Source organism: Glycine soja, chromosome 1 (assembly GCF_004193775.1).
Source record: "Glycine soja cultivar W05 chromosome 1, ASM419377v2, whole genome shotgun sequence".
Lineage (NCBI taxonomy): Eukaryota > Viridiplantae > Streptophyta > Magnoliopsida > Fabales > Fabaceae > Glycine > Glycine soja.
Window position 1 is genome coordinate 54,830,741 of NC_041002.1, and position 15,442 is coordinate 54,846,182.

Genomic DNA, 15,442 nt, shown 5'->3' on the forward strand with positions numbered 1-15,442 from the left:
TCTGTGGGTATGCAAATGATCTTCACTTGCCAATCCCTACTAACCCAATCAAAAACCTGCCTGATAATAGCAATTATAGGATGATTAGGCGCATGAGACTCTGAAATCAGCTTAACCGCAGTAGCACAATTGCTCTCCACACACAAATGTTCCTGATTTGAGTGATGATATTCATATATATATACAAATAATCTTTTAGGTTCAATATGAGATAGTTATTCTTATTCATACACGTCTTCTACATGTTTCTCTCTTATAAATGGTCAATTCATTAAGAAAGTAATTTGCATTATTCAAAAGATAGAATTTCTTATAATAAATTGATTTAAAAAAGACAAAATATTTTTTTAAAAGATGATATCTATGGTTTTTATGTAAGTTTTTATAAATAATTTTCTGTTTTTGTGCTTCGAATTATAACTTATTTCATGAAAAATTTCTCATAAAAATATATAAATATTAACTTAACATTTAGTTTAATGGAAAAAGTTATTACTTATAATAAATACGTTCATTGAACTTTTTTAATTTACATGCTCAAATTTTCAAAATAAAGAAATGATCAAAGTATGCATAGGAGAACATCTGAGATGGCAATTTTGTACCAATAGTTTGTAGCACTAATATTCAGCAAACAAAAATTGCTTGTGTCGTGATTCTCTGTTATATGTCAAGCTATAATTTTAAATCCCAAACTGAACATATTTGGTTAGTTTTAACTGGCTTAATAGATACAAAATTAACTAGGATATATTCAATAAAAAATGTAATAAAGAGTAACGAAAAACAAATTAAAGTCAATCACGACTTGATACGTTAAATCAACCCATCATTTGCTTATCAAAAAAGAAACATAGCCTTTGATATTTAAAGCATTAATGACACGCATGATAAAATTATCATAAAAACATTTAATTTTTAAAATATTATTTTTATCTCTCATAATGTTACGATTTTTTATTTTATTTTCTAAAATAATGTTATTCATTTTTAAACAAACAAATATATATATATATATATATATATATTTAGTTCCTAATAAAAAAAATTAAAAGCACGTCACTTTTAAAAATATAGAGATTAAAATTTAATAAAATCATTATAAAAAGTTAAAAACTAAAACTAATATTTATGATATTTAAGGGCAAAAGCATATTTAACCTACAAATTTTTAATTACTATCTCATAGCAAGCAATTCAAAGTCTTTCGATTGTAGTAGCTATAAACTCCTTAAGGCATATGAACTAGAATGTTCGTAATTTTCATTGTCTTTGACAAGGAAAAAGAAAATAGCGGATTGACTCCCTGTATCATCCCATTCTATGCTTATGCCTTATAGGGTATTATTTCTATGACAAACCAATGGTTAGGGTGTGGTCCTGTGTTGGTAGATGATCTTCTCAGTGTGTCTTTCCTGTGTTGGAGTTAGCACTTGACCCTCATTGTATTAAAAAAAAAAATAGCTTATGAAAAGAGTATTTTGTTAGTCTTGTTGAATATTAACGTTCATTTGCTTTTTATTATAAATTAAGAATTATAGATATAAATATTTTAATATTGATGTCATTTTTATTATACTAGTATCTTATTATGTATTCTAATTTTTTTTTATGATTCGTGTCAAGCTTGTATTCTAATGAGAATCAAGAGCCAGAAACAGTGATCCTTTTGTCTCTTTGGATAACTTTGTCAAGGAGGTTTTTGGAAAGGTTGGAACTTAGTTGAGATTTGAAAGTAAAAAGAAGTCTAATTAAGGTGTCAACCCTTTCATATGTAATTCACTTAAATTTATTATTTTCGAATCAAATAAGTTAATAAGTAATTAATATATTTTTTTATTACTTCAGCGATACCTATCTATATTTCCTTCATTGTTAGCTGTAAAGTTCTAATTATAGGTGCCAAAAGTTAGGTTAAGGTAGGTTCTTTTTCTTGACCTCGAAACTCTTTAAATATAAAATTTGTAGATATATATTTGAAAATTTCTTATGAATTATGTAACCTAAAAAGTTTCTTATGAATTATTTTTATAAAAGTATAATTATTCGTTTGGACACTAAACCAAATTCTGGTCTCTTACACAACAACAATTATAATATATATATATATATATATATATATATATATATATATATATATATATATATATATATATTACTAAACCAAGTTTTTTCCTTTGATAATTTTTTTAATGCTATAATTATTTTAACTTTCATCATTTTCAAGGGTTCTCTCCGAATTTTTTTGGAAATTGAGATTCGTTTGTTTGTTTTTTTATTTTGAATAATATAAAATAAAATTACTCATTCAAAATAAATTCTGCAATAATGTTATATTGCAGAAGTAAAGACCTTAATTTTTTTAAGATTTTAAAATAGTAATTTTGAAAAGAAAAACTACATCTTCTAATTAATTTTTTGCTTAAATACATTTTTCATCTCTATAATTTTTAAATAACACTTTGAACAATAAAAAAAATGTTTTGAACAATGATAAAACATTATCTAAAATATTTTAAGGATAAAAAGTAAAACAAACACGTTTTTTAATTAAAATGATTATTTTGAAGAATAAAAATGAAAAAAAAAATACTAAATTACAAGAAAAAAAATTAAATTTAACCTTGATTTTTAAACGTGAACATTACAATGGTGACTTAAATAATATTTGAATTGTCAAATGGTCTTAAGTCGGTTAATTGAATAAAAATATTTAAATTATTGTAAATTCCTCATACTATTTTTATTCCTACTATAAAAAAAATATTTGGATTTAATTTTTCTAGAGAAAAATACATACCAATACTACAGAACTTAAATGTTCAAAATTTTTGGTGACGAAATAGTCAAAGGTGGTGGGTCCGCAACAGTGACGGCAATACCACATTATTATTGAGGCTTTAATTCCACGATAAAAAAATGTTGTCACAAGGAGTGGCAGTCATCCCCGCCGACTATCATTAGTGTTATGATTAGAAATCCTATTTCCCCCCAAAAAGCATAAGATGCAATGTGAACCAACACCAACCTGCTTCCCACTGTCAGCAACTCATAATCAACTAATTATTTAATTATGCACCCTCTTTGAGTTCTCTGTCTATATCCACTAACACTAACAAGTCAACAAAGAAAGATCAAACAAGTTGACCGACAACATGTTACAGCACTTCCCAAAACCAAACTTAGATTATTCAAAATACAAATAAAAGAAACTCACACGGGTGTGAGGTGTCTCTGCTCTTCTCTCCTTTCGCTCCTGCTTGAGAAAATCAGGTATGAAAGTTCACTTCTCCGTTCAACTCCTTCTTTCTCTGTTTCTACTGTCTGCATTTCACGTTCCACATATGGTTGTTGGAACTGTGGAGCTTAGAGCTCTGATGGAGTTGAAGTCCTCTCTGGATCCAGAGGGAAAGATCCTTGGCTCGTGGATCAGTGATGGTGATCCATGCAGTGGCTTCTTCGAAGGGGTTGCGTGCAACGAGCATCGCAAAGTGGCTAACATCTCTTTGCAGGGAAAGGGTCTTTCGGGTTGGTTATCTCCAGCACTGGCTGAACTCAAATGCTTGTCAGGGTTATACTTGCACTACAACAACCTTTCTGGTGAGATACCCCCACGCATTTCAAATCTCACTGAACTGGTTGATCTCTATCTCGACGTTAATAGTTTATCTGGAGCTATTCCTCCTGAGATCAGCAACATGGCTAGTCTCCAAGGTAACTATATACACAATACAAGTTTTCCTTAATTAGTGGTTCAATTTCAATATTGTGAGTCTAAGTTCTTCTTGACGAAGAAGATACCTCTATTGCTGTTGCTGCATATGAATTGAATTGGCTTAAATCATACAAATTAGCTGCCAATTGCTGGTGGTTATGTAAGTTCTTGGAATGAACCCAATTAATAGAGATTTGTGTTCTTTTTATTTTATTTTATTTTTAGTGTTGCAGTTGGGAGATAACCAGTTGGTGGGGAATATACCTACACAGATGGGTTCCTTAAAGCACCTTAGTACTCTTGCTTTGCAATATAACAAGTTAACTGGTCAAATTCCTCTTAGCTTGGGGAACTTGGAGAAGTTAAGCAGGCTTAATTTGAGTTTCAACAACTTTAGTGGTACTGTTCCAGCAACACTCGCACATATTGAGCATTTGGAAGTTTTAGATATTCAGAACAATTATTTGTCAGGAATTGTTCCTTCGGGTATGCCTCTATCCTCCTTTCCCTGTAGCAAACTTAACTTATTTTCCTCGCATTTCTTTTTTGTACATTTTAGTGTATTGTACTATTGTGTATACTGATTAAAGTTTTAAAAATGAAAATGAAGCATTGAAGAGACTTGGCGAAAGATTCCAAGGTGCAAACAACCCCGGTTTATGTGGGGTTGGGTTTTCTACTTTGAGAGCCTGCAACAAAGATCAAGATTTAAACGTTAACCATATTGATACCTCAGATGGAGACCAACCCGAAAATAGTGATTCTTCAAAGGCGCTCCCGGAGCCTGCATATGTTCAGTCACATTGTGGCCAGACCCATTGTTCAAAATCGCGAAGGTTTCCTCATACTGTCATCACAGCAGGTGTTATAATCGTTGCTCTTGCATTCATATGTGCTGGATTTTTAACATTCTTCAGATACCGCCGTCAAAAGCAAAGGATTAGTAATACATCAAGTTCTTCTTCTGAAGGGAAAGTTAGTCCTGACCAGCCTAAAGAGTTCTACACAAAAAGTCCGTCTGCACTTGTTAATATTGAGTATTATAGTGGATGGGATCCATTGTCTAATGGTCAAAATGCCGATGTTGGTGGATTATGTAATGAGTATCTAAATCAGTTTAGGTTTAATGTGGATGAGGTTGAATCTGCAACACAGTACCTCTCGGAAACCAATTTGCTTGGTAAGAGCAAATTCTCAGCAGTTTATAAAGGAGTTCTCAGAGATGGTTCTCTTGTGGCTATTAGAAGCATTAGCGTGACATGCTGCAAAACTGAGGAAGCTGAATTTGTAAAGGGCTTGAACTTATTAACCTCTCTGACACATGAAAACCTTGTTAGGCTGAGAGGTTTTTGTTGCTCAAGGAGTAGAGGTGAATGTTTCCTTATCTATGACTTTGCCACCATGGGTAACCTGTCTCAATATCTCGACATAGAAGATGGAAGTGGCCATGTGCTTGAGTGGTCCAAGAGAGTCTCTATCATCAAGGGCATTGCAAAGGGTTAGTTGTTCCTAGTTACCTACTATTCAACAAAGCTTAAATGCAGTATCACATGTGTTATTAGTGTTGTTATCTAATCAAAATCAGTATTTCATCTCAATAATTGCTGCAATTTTAGTTAGTAAAATAAAAGCAACAGCTATAAGATGAAATGCCATTTTGATTGGAGAAGATCACTGATAGGACCTGTCTATATCTAGATTTTTTTTCCTTACCTGTATTCTCTAAGCAACATATGGGTACAACAGAAAAAGTTTTTAGCCAAAAAGAAAATTCCAGTAATGTCCTTTCTGCAATTGAATTACAGCAGACAAAAAAACTCCAGCAATAATAATTTTGCAGCAAGGACATTCATTGGAGGAGACTAATAATTACAATGTAATTATTCAAACAATTGAGACTGTCTAATAAATCATAAGTTCAGGAAAACTGAATGACATGCTGCATCGAATATTTATAATTGTAGGGCCGGCCTAGTGTTGAGGGGCTTTGATAGTATGCATGAAGTTGTAGGTTTTAACACACAAAAAAAAAAAATGTAGATAATATCTGCTTCTTTTTTTTGTTTGATATTTGTTATTCATTTATGACCAGGCATTGAATATCTTCATAGCAAAGAAGAAAGCAAACCTACAATAGTTCACCAGAATATTTCAGTGGAAAATGTTCTCCTAGACCATCAGTTTAACCCATTGATCATGGATGCTGGACTACCTAAGCTTCTTGCAGATGATGTTGTTTTCTCAGCTCTAAAAGTTAGTGCTGCAATGGGATACTTAGCTCCTGAATACATCACCACAGGACGCTTTACTGAGAAAAGTGACATATACGCATTTGGAGTAATCATTCTTCAAGTTCTATCTGGCAAGACCACAATAGGTAGTTCAATACGGACGGCAGTTGAGTCTTTCAGATTTGATGAATCCGTTGACACAAATCTTAAGGGAAGATATTCTAAATCTGAAGCAGCAACACTTTCAAAGCTTGCAATACAGTGTACTCATGAGCTTCCAGACCAAAGACCAACCATGGTGGATGTGATTCAGGAGCTGAGTGTGTCATCTGCTCATATATAATCATCTACTACTTTCTATTGGTATTAGGAGACGCTTAAACATTTCCTTTAGCTGGGTTTCATACATGTTATTATTTCCATGAGCATATACTTAGCTAAAAAAAACTAGCCATTGCCCAATAATTGTGGATCTAAACGGACTCGTGTCCTGTTTTTACGAACAACTGGGATAGTTGAAGGATGTTCTTTATTCGGTTTATTGTAAAATAAAGGGCTTCCTGAGGTAATGATCTCAGCACAACTCTCGTGGTTTATTGTTGTTCAGCTTGAAACACTTTCTTCTTGGTACTGCAAGAAACTTAGTTTACAGTGAGCTATGTCTAGTATAGTGTGTACTTGAAAAATATAAAAACATAATTGGTGATGTCCATGTTCATGCAAAAACTGCTTGGAAAACAGAGGAATTTTGATTGTTACACAGGCTCTTTCTTTTATATTTTTTAACGTCTTATTTTTTTTTTAACATCATACATGATCTCTCTTATTTAGTTATTTTCAACCATGTCATATCGCACAGATAATATAGCAGATGATAACATAAGATTTATAAATTGCATTTCAGTTTTGTCCTTATCTAAACGTTTGATAAGATTAACTACCATAAATTTCAAATGCATTTTCTATATAAAAAAAATGGCTAAATAGACCTTTACATTAATTAATTGATAAGCTTGTCATTTTTACTTTTCCTTAAAGTTATTGTCACAGAAGCAATGCCTAGGCTATATATATATATATATATAAGGAATTTTTAAATTTATTTGTTTGTAACACAAAAGCAAGATTTTTATTCTTTATTTAAAGGCCTGAAGTAATTTGTAAAGCGTTTATTCAATATATGCATTCTTAAGCTTTTAAATAAGAACAATATAACGTTAAGGTAATTAAATTGTTTAATTACCATGATTTCAATTAATATTTTTAGTAGTTTTATTATTCATTATAATTAAATTATTTTATTTAATACTCGTTTTTAATTAACGTTAATATTCTAATCATGGTAATTTAATTACTTTAACTAAAATCAAATATCATCATTTATTTTTTTAATTATCATAATTTTTTGCTATAATTTTTAAAAAAATTAGAGAAAAAATCATTAAATTAAAAGTGATGAATTGAATTTTAAAGAAAAAAAATGAAAAGTCATAATGAAATAGTACATTATAAAATTTAACATAATATAAACTATTAATCATAATTTCAACTTTTTTTTATTTTTCTCATATTTTATTTAAATATAATAATTAATCAGATCTTGAACCAACTATTTATATTTCAAATTAGTAATTAATAATTTAAAATTTATTTTACTATACATTATTGATATCTCACACAAAATTGTTATTATTTTTAGTTCATAATTGTTATTTCAAATTTTTACATATTAAAAATTTCAAATATTTATAGCATTATTCACAAATCAAGTTATATTTTAAGTTTTATTCATATCTTAAAAAAATTTGTTTCATAAAAATATTTTGTTGAATCTATTTTTTATAAACGAAAACTCTCCCTTTAGATTGATTGAAATATTTCACAATAATTTAATTAATATGTTTTATAACACGTAATTATTTTTTATTTCTCTCATTTATTATATTTTAAAAACCATAGTCTATTAGATATATAACCAGCTATATATAATGAATAATAATTATTAATAATTAAAAAAATTTATACTTTATAATCTATAATTAAAATAAATAAAAAAGAATTTAATTATAAATTTTCTAATATAAATTTTAAAAAATATTTATTATTTAAAATATATTATAATAATGGCTATGTTCATAAATAATGTTTATCTATGTATGACACAGGTCATACACTCTAATGTGTGTGTGTATATATATATATAACCAGCTGGATGTTAGCATCCTATTATATGGATTTGTTTATAAATGGTCCAATCCACAACCCTCCTATGAGTACCATAGATTTAAGTACATTTGATATTATACCCAGTCTTTCTCAAACTATTTTTTTTTTTTGTTTTTTTTCTTCTTTCAATTAAGTTTGATTCAACTATGTCGTCAAACTTAAGGACAAGGAAGGATCGAAGAAAGATTGAGATGAAGATGACAAACAAAAGCAACCTTCAAGTGCCCTTCTCGAAGCGACGTAGTGGGGTATTAAAAAAAGCTAGTGAGCTTTGCACCCTTTGTGGTGCTGAGGTTTGTCTTATCATCTTCTCACCAAGTGAAAAGGTCTTCTCTATTGGTCATCCCAATGTTGACACAGTGGTGCACCGCTACCTTATAGAGGCTGCCACCACACGACACACAGTTCATGGGAGTGAACCTGCATGAACTCAACGCGCAACTCACCAAGTTCACCACCCAACTTGAAACTGAGAAGAAACGTGCTAGTGAGTTGAAACGATTGCATCAGGTCGTTCAAATTCAATGGTGGTGGGCAGCTCCTGTTAATGAGATGAGCATTTCGCAATTGAACGAGTGTAAGGGGGCATTACAACAGATGAAGATGAACACCACTCGCAAATCTGAAATGATTCTCATTCATACTGCTATCAATTACCCAACTTTATTTTTTCGCAAACAATAGCTCTTCTAACCTTGCGCCACCGATGAATAACCATGGATTAGGAGAGATTATGAATCAAATGAATCACCGTGACTTTACCAACAAGAGAGGTCATGGTTCCAAGGGGGATGATGAAATGTTGGATAAGAACTCGACCCCCAAGGGGGGTGATGTCATATGATTACAAAATTGTTAAGGTTCTATGGAGGAAAAATAGCATACTACCATTACTATAATGAAACTCATTCCGCAAGAAAATCCACTAGTGCCATCTTCATTTTTCCCTTTTTTACCAACTATTCACCCACTGGAAGCATTAGGATCACATTAACGCCCCCATTTACAAATTATTCATTCACCCACGAAATTGTTCATCATAAATACTCGCCCTTTGAACGACATTGGGCATCCTAGGCAAAAGCAGCGTGCTGTCCATGATCTTGAAGCCATTCAGAAGGCCACCAATCTGGTCTACTAGCGACAACCTTCACATCCTCTTGTCCCTGAACGGACAAGGCACTCGACCCCTTTAAAGCTTCTTCCTCTAGTCGCAAGAGCCCCAGCCCACGACATCCTAGGGCAGTAGTCACTGTACCAGCTTGTTTGCCAGATGCAGTGTTCATTACTTCTGAGCCTGGAATGACTTTGTTTACCAACTCTGGAATGGCAGAAAAGGAATGGCTAAGAGTACATCATTATATAATATATCAATACTAAAGAAGCCATATACTCCTTGTAGCATTACCTTTCCCATCGTTATCTAGAAACCTTAGAGGAACTATCCGCTTACGAATCACCCCCCTGTGATGTGTACGAGCTATGAGTTCTTGGCCGACATAGCAACCTTTGTCAAAGCTAATTGCATTAAGGCCTGCAAGATTATACTCAAGCGGTACTGCCTCACCTGGACATGATCGATTAATCAAGATATTTGAGACACAGAACTTATCAAAAGAATTCTACTGAGGATGAGTTTTTACAAGGAAACAAACACACACCTTTTGGAATCTCAGTTGATCCTTCTGCTACTCCCTTCTCTATTCTCCACAGAAGGAAATTCTGTTCATCAGTCTCTTTGTCCACCTCAATTAGAGGTGCTGAAACAGGTAGAGATGTGGGGGACTCCTTTAGACTAAAGTCTAGAGATTTGTCACAATAATATAAAAGATTGCATGATAAATAGACAAAATTTATTAGCAGCAAAGGCTAACTAACGAGTTATATTCGACGGGAAGATCCCTCTGAAACCAAGACAGACCAATCTGGGATCCTTAAACCATTGCCACCCTTGATCACTCCCTTGAGAGGATGACATTGCAGTACGATCCACACCAGCACCCCAGCCTACAGAGGCTGCTTCTGGTTCTTCTACTTGTGAGGTCTTCTCAAGAAGGCCAGCACCATAACGCTGCCAGCACGAGAAATCACTTGAGACATCATCAATCTCAACCTTTGACCTCAACCGGTATCTGCAGCACTAAAATGTTAAGGTCTCTGCTCAGAAATAAGAACCAATAAAACAATGAGAGTAGGAAGAAGATCAACTGCAATTAAAAAGCACAATCAAAGTATGAACTAGCTTGCTCTGATCACATCTAAAACAAGATGCCTAGGCAAGCCAAATGATCTACTTTGTGCACGCTAATGGTTAGTTTATCAGACTTTAACATGCATACGCAGAGTTAACAAAACTATGGTTAGAGAGACAAATAGATACTCCTGGTGCGAGGGAAATCTTTGGTCCTTGATAGTTGATAGGCACTCGGTAATAAAAAGGGTCTTTGTAAGAGGCAAACATAGACAAGTAGAGACGGGAATTAGTGGATAACAGGTCCCTATAAAAGAGGGACAAAACAGTTGAGAGGATGCTAGGCAGTTACTAACTAAGAGGTTTGTAAGGAGAGACCTGGGGACAGAGATCATTCAATGCTTGCTTTGTTATTGAAAGTATTTAATAGAGTGCATAATGCTCCTTGTCGAGTTAGGGGTTAGCATGAGGTTAAAGAAGGAGACAATGACTGACCGCAAGAACAATTTTATATCCTTCTATTTCTACTTGTTCCTCTTACAAAAGAGTTTAATTTCTATGCTCTCTAAGTCTACAAATTTTGACATTGTCAAGTAATCTGAAATCCTGGTAGATATGATCATATGACTTTTAAGGTCAATGATGTCTATCTAATTGGTAATTGCGAAAACTAATAAAAATGAATTGGCATAAAACAAAAACAAATTGGTAATTCCAATGATGGAACTCTCTCGTTCATGCCATGTATGTTTCTCAAATCCCAACAACTAGAAGTTCACACACAAGTGAAGTTCAGCAAGTAAACCCAAATTAAAGAACCAATGATACAGAGCAAATAAATGGAACTCCATAGAAAGAAGAAGAAGCTAAACTCACTTGTTGAGGGTTTGCAACAATTCATCCAACACAGAAGAATCGACGTCAGCAAACAAATGAAAGGGTTCGTGTGGTTGGGAATCAGGTCCAGTGCCGGTGTCATCGAGCTTGGTGTCGCACGTGGGAGGCTTATAGAGAAAGAGGTCGTAGAGGAATCTTCCTTGAGGAGTCAATAGAGCAGCATAGATAGGAGGAAACGATGTAGCAGGCACGTTGGGCGTGGGCAAGTTTTCGGTTCTGTCACCAACGGGCTCACCCAACCTCCGTACATCGTTGGTCAACAGGCCCTGAAGGAACTTGAGGGTGTCAGGCCCGCGGAACCGTATGACGGAACGGGACTTGAGGAGAGAAGCCACGGGCCCAGCACTTTGGACCTGCGTTTCGCAACGGTTGTTATTACACCACTGGTTCCGCGGGCTGTGGTGGATGCCTCTGAAACGCTGGGCAATGGATTTGGGCAATGCAACGCGATTCATAGTTACTGCTGAATCTGAGAAAAGAAGGAGAATATGGTGAAGAAGAAGCTAAACGGCACAACACAAGCCAGTTTCAGTAGGCTTCGGCTTGGAAGGGCGCGTGCGTGGGTTGTTGGTAGATTGACACGTTGTTGGAGATGGATAGGTGTTCGATGAAAGGCGTGTGGGAGAATCCACTCGTTCTGTCCTGGCTAGTCCCCTTACTCAACTTCGTCACACTAACATTTTTTTTTTTTTTTTTTTTCTGTGTGTACGCTAGCTACTGTTTTTATTTTTTATTTTTTCGCCTGTGAAATTGAAATACTGAAATCACTCTGTAAAATTTCCTAATGAACTTATCTTACCGGGTACGTACAACTTACCATCCATGCAGGGTGAAGGGAATAGGCACAGAGAAGCTTGACCAAGAGATTAAGAGAATTTTATTTATTAAAATTAAAAAAATATAATGTGATATTTAAGTTTTTTTTTTGTTGATTGATAATGTAATTTACAGGTAGAAGTTAAGCATAAAGAATGATTCTATATTTTGCTCATTTTGTAGATAGTTGTTTTTATATTTAAAATATTTGAATATAATAGAATTTAAAATTATAAAACTAAATAAACTCTTTTATTATTAGCAAGGTTTTAAAAACTAAATCACACTATCGATTAAAACAAAGATTCAAAATCTAGTGATCTAATGCTAGTTGAATCCATTATAAATAAAAATATAATATGTTAAATAATGATAAAAACAATATAATATTCACAGCTTCATAATATTTAAAATTAAATTGTACTTACAAATATTATAACTCATAGCATATAATATTTAAAATCAATCATGAAATAAATAAAATGTCATAATATTTAAATTTAACAACACCATCACACATAATAATAGTAATCAGAATTAGAAACTAAATAAAGATAATTAATAAAAAAATAATTATCATAATATTGAGTTAAAAATATATCCATCATCATAATATTAATTTTTTTTACCTCAAGTTTTTGTTTTAGTAAAACTAGTCCAATTAATTTTGAATAATTTGTAAAAGTTATAAAGTTAATTAGGTGATTTATCAAGTAAGAAAGAGACATGAAGAGATGGTAGGATCGAAAAAAATCAATCATATTAACAAAAACTAATAAATTATCACCCAACATTTACCGATTAATCAATCATATTAAACGGAGTCATCAAGTATTTTTATTTTTTTGTTGCTATAAATATTAGTGTGCGGTACTCACAAGCTTGTCAATAATTAATTTTCTTTAAAGAGACTCACCGGTCATCTTTAAAAAAATTCTCCTTCCATTACACCTTTATTACTATTAATCATATATTATACATAAAATATTTCTAACTAAATATAAAATAAATTAGCATTCATTTAAGTAGATGTCATATTTTTCATTATGTTAACTAATATAATAGTTAAGATATCCTAACATATAATATTTAAATAATATAATAAATAGTGTAAATGATATAATGATTAAAATAAGTAGTGTAGAAGAAAAAAATCCTTATTAAAAACTAATAAAAAAATTGAATATTTTAAAAATAAAAAGAGAATAAAATTTAAAAAGTTAAAAGTTATTAGCTAGCATTTTTAAAAATTTAATTGGAAAAAAAAAACACACAACTTGTAAGAGTATTTTGAAAATGCTATTCTCTCCGTTTCAAAAAAATAATGATCTTTTTATTTTTTTTTCAAAAATAATAGTTTTTTTTTAAATCATTTTTTTCCAACAATACCTCTAAATATAATTAAGAAGATCAAATAATACTTGCATTGAAAAGAAACATTGAAAAGAGACGTTTATCATAAAATAAGCTATCGATAATATAATGTATTGGTGGTGAGTGGGATAATTATGACAAAAATTAGAAAATTAAGAATATTTTAATCTAAATTTATATCAATTGAATGTTTCTTAATCAATATGTCAATCTTAAAACAATTGCTTTGAAACGAAGAGAGTACTAATAAACCCATTTCATCACACTTATAAATGATAGGTTTTCGAGTTAAAGTTTAGTTACCTTATGGTCATAAATGATTAGAACTTGCTCATATCCCTCATTTTTTAACAAGATCAGTATAAAGCATAGAAAGGAGAAAAATAGGCTAAAAAGAGAAGCTTTTTTTTCGCTTCAAGACACGAAGCACAATCACGATTGATTAAGCACGATCGTGCATATGCCATGAAGTCCCTTACATGCTAAACATGACCTTGCATATAAGGGTGTGTTCCTTTTGTTTCGTTTCAGTTTTGTCATATTTGATTATGCAATTTCTTTTCTATAACGCAACACATGTCATATTCGATTATGCATTATATAATCTCACTTTATTCCTTTTCCGCTGTTGTGCGACAAATTTAGGCTCTTGTATATTTTCTCATCGCGGGTAATGTAGTGACGCATACCATTGTTCTCTAATTAAGTCTCAATTAAACACTCTCTTCATATATAATTTCGTCAGCAGGGGTCGACAACGGTCACACAACTGCGTTCATTGTCCAAGAACGAAAAGGATTACATGTTTTGCATGTATCTACATATATATATATATACATATATATATATATATATATATATATGTATATATATATATATGCATATTAATTATAATATAATTACTTACTAATAAAAAATTTATTTTAGTTGTATATGAAAGAGACAGAGAAAGAGGTAAAAAGTAAAAACCATCAAAGGAAACTAAAAAAATTATTTCTTAGACTGTCAGGAGCATATAAAGAATGCTGTAGTCTCTTAATTATTTTGAAAATTATATATATATATATATATATATATATATATATATATATATATATATATATATATATATATTCACCGTTTAAGAAAATTTCACCTACACGTTTAACTAGACATGTATAAATATTATTATTTATATAATTATGTAATGATTTTTTTCTTTTTCTATGCGTAATTGATAAATTTAGATCAGAAAAATTATTTAATACTTTAATAGTAATTAAATTAAGTTTTTTTCCAAGAGAAAACACTCAACAAGATGAACAAATTTTTTTAGCTAATACATGATTTTTGGATTTAAATGATGTAGAAATTAATTTTTATTGACTAATATAGAATTTTTGTCTCTTATTTATATTTTAAAAGTTTCATTTTCTTATAATGTCTATGTTAGGCTAGATTGATTATTTATACAAATAATTTCAATTTTGATTGACGAAATATTTTTTTTATAATTTATCATGTGTCATTAAATTGATCAAATATATGCAAAAAACTAATTTGATATATCGAGTAATCTTTTTAAATGACTAAAATAAATATTTAAATATAAATAACTAAATTAAAACCTTTTAAAAAATGTAAATAAGTACTTTATTTTAGATAATTTTATTTTGACTCTTCCAAATTGTTTAAGATCAGCCGCTGATGCATGCTTCAGCTGTCATAAAAACATCGCATATATCATACGACCCACACAAAATCCTCAAAAAAATGTTACATGTGCTGCACTAATACAGGAATATAGAGATATAAAGTTGGTTGAATTATTAAGAAGAATAAAAAGAAACAAAAGTTCTGAGTTAGATCCTTCATGCTAAGAAAAATATTATCAAATTAACAAACAATATTTGATGATTAAAAAAAACAATAGAGTAATATGCCAATACTTTGCACAAATTGTTTTTTTTTTTGAAAAAAAAATGTAAATTATATTAAACCCAAAATGATACA

General features: G+C 31.2%; 2 protein-coding genes across 2 annotated transcripts; one reads left to right on the plus strand and one right to left on the minus strand.

The window, feature by feature from the left end:
• The first annotated feature begins 3,008 nt into the window (after nt 1–3,008).
• LOC114423965 (somatic embryogenesis receptor kinase 1-like) lies at nt 3,009–6,708 on the plus strand. Its single transcript, XM_028390862.1, has 4 exons — nt 3,009–3,714; nt 3,941–4,201; nt 4,326–5,213; nt 5,808–6,708. Exons 1-4 carry the CDS (start codon nt 3,276–3,278, stop codon nt 6,287–6,289), a joined length of 2,070 nt encoding a protein of 689 aa, XP_028246663.1. The 5' UTR covers nt 3,009–3,275; the 3' UTR covers nt 6,290–6,708.
• Nucleotides 6,709–8,776: 2,068 nt separating this feature from the next.
• On the minus strand, nt 8,777–11,940 carry LOC114423972 (putative transferase At4g12130, mitochondrial). The gene is made up of 5 exons (XM_028390866.1): nt 11,240–11,940; nt 10,051–10,304; nt 9,834–9,932; nt 9,581–9,739; nt 8,777–9,493 (listed from the first exon to the last, which is right to left on the minus strand). Exons 1-5 carry the CDS (start codon nt 11,713–11,715, stop codon nt 9,246–9,248), a joined length of 1,236 nt encoding a protein of 411 aa, XP_028246667.1. The 5' UTR covers nt 11,716–11,940; the 3' UTR covers nt 8,777–9,245.
• Nucleotides 11,941–15,442: the final 3,502 nt, after the last annotated feature.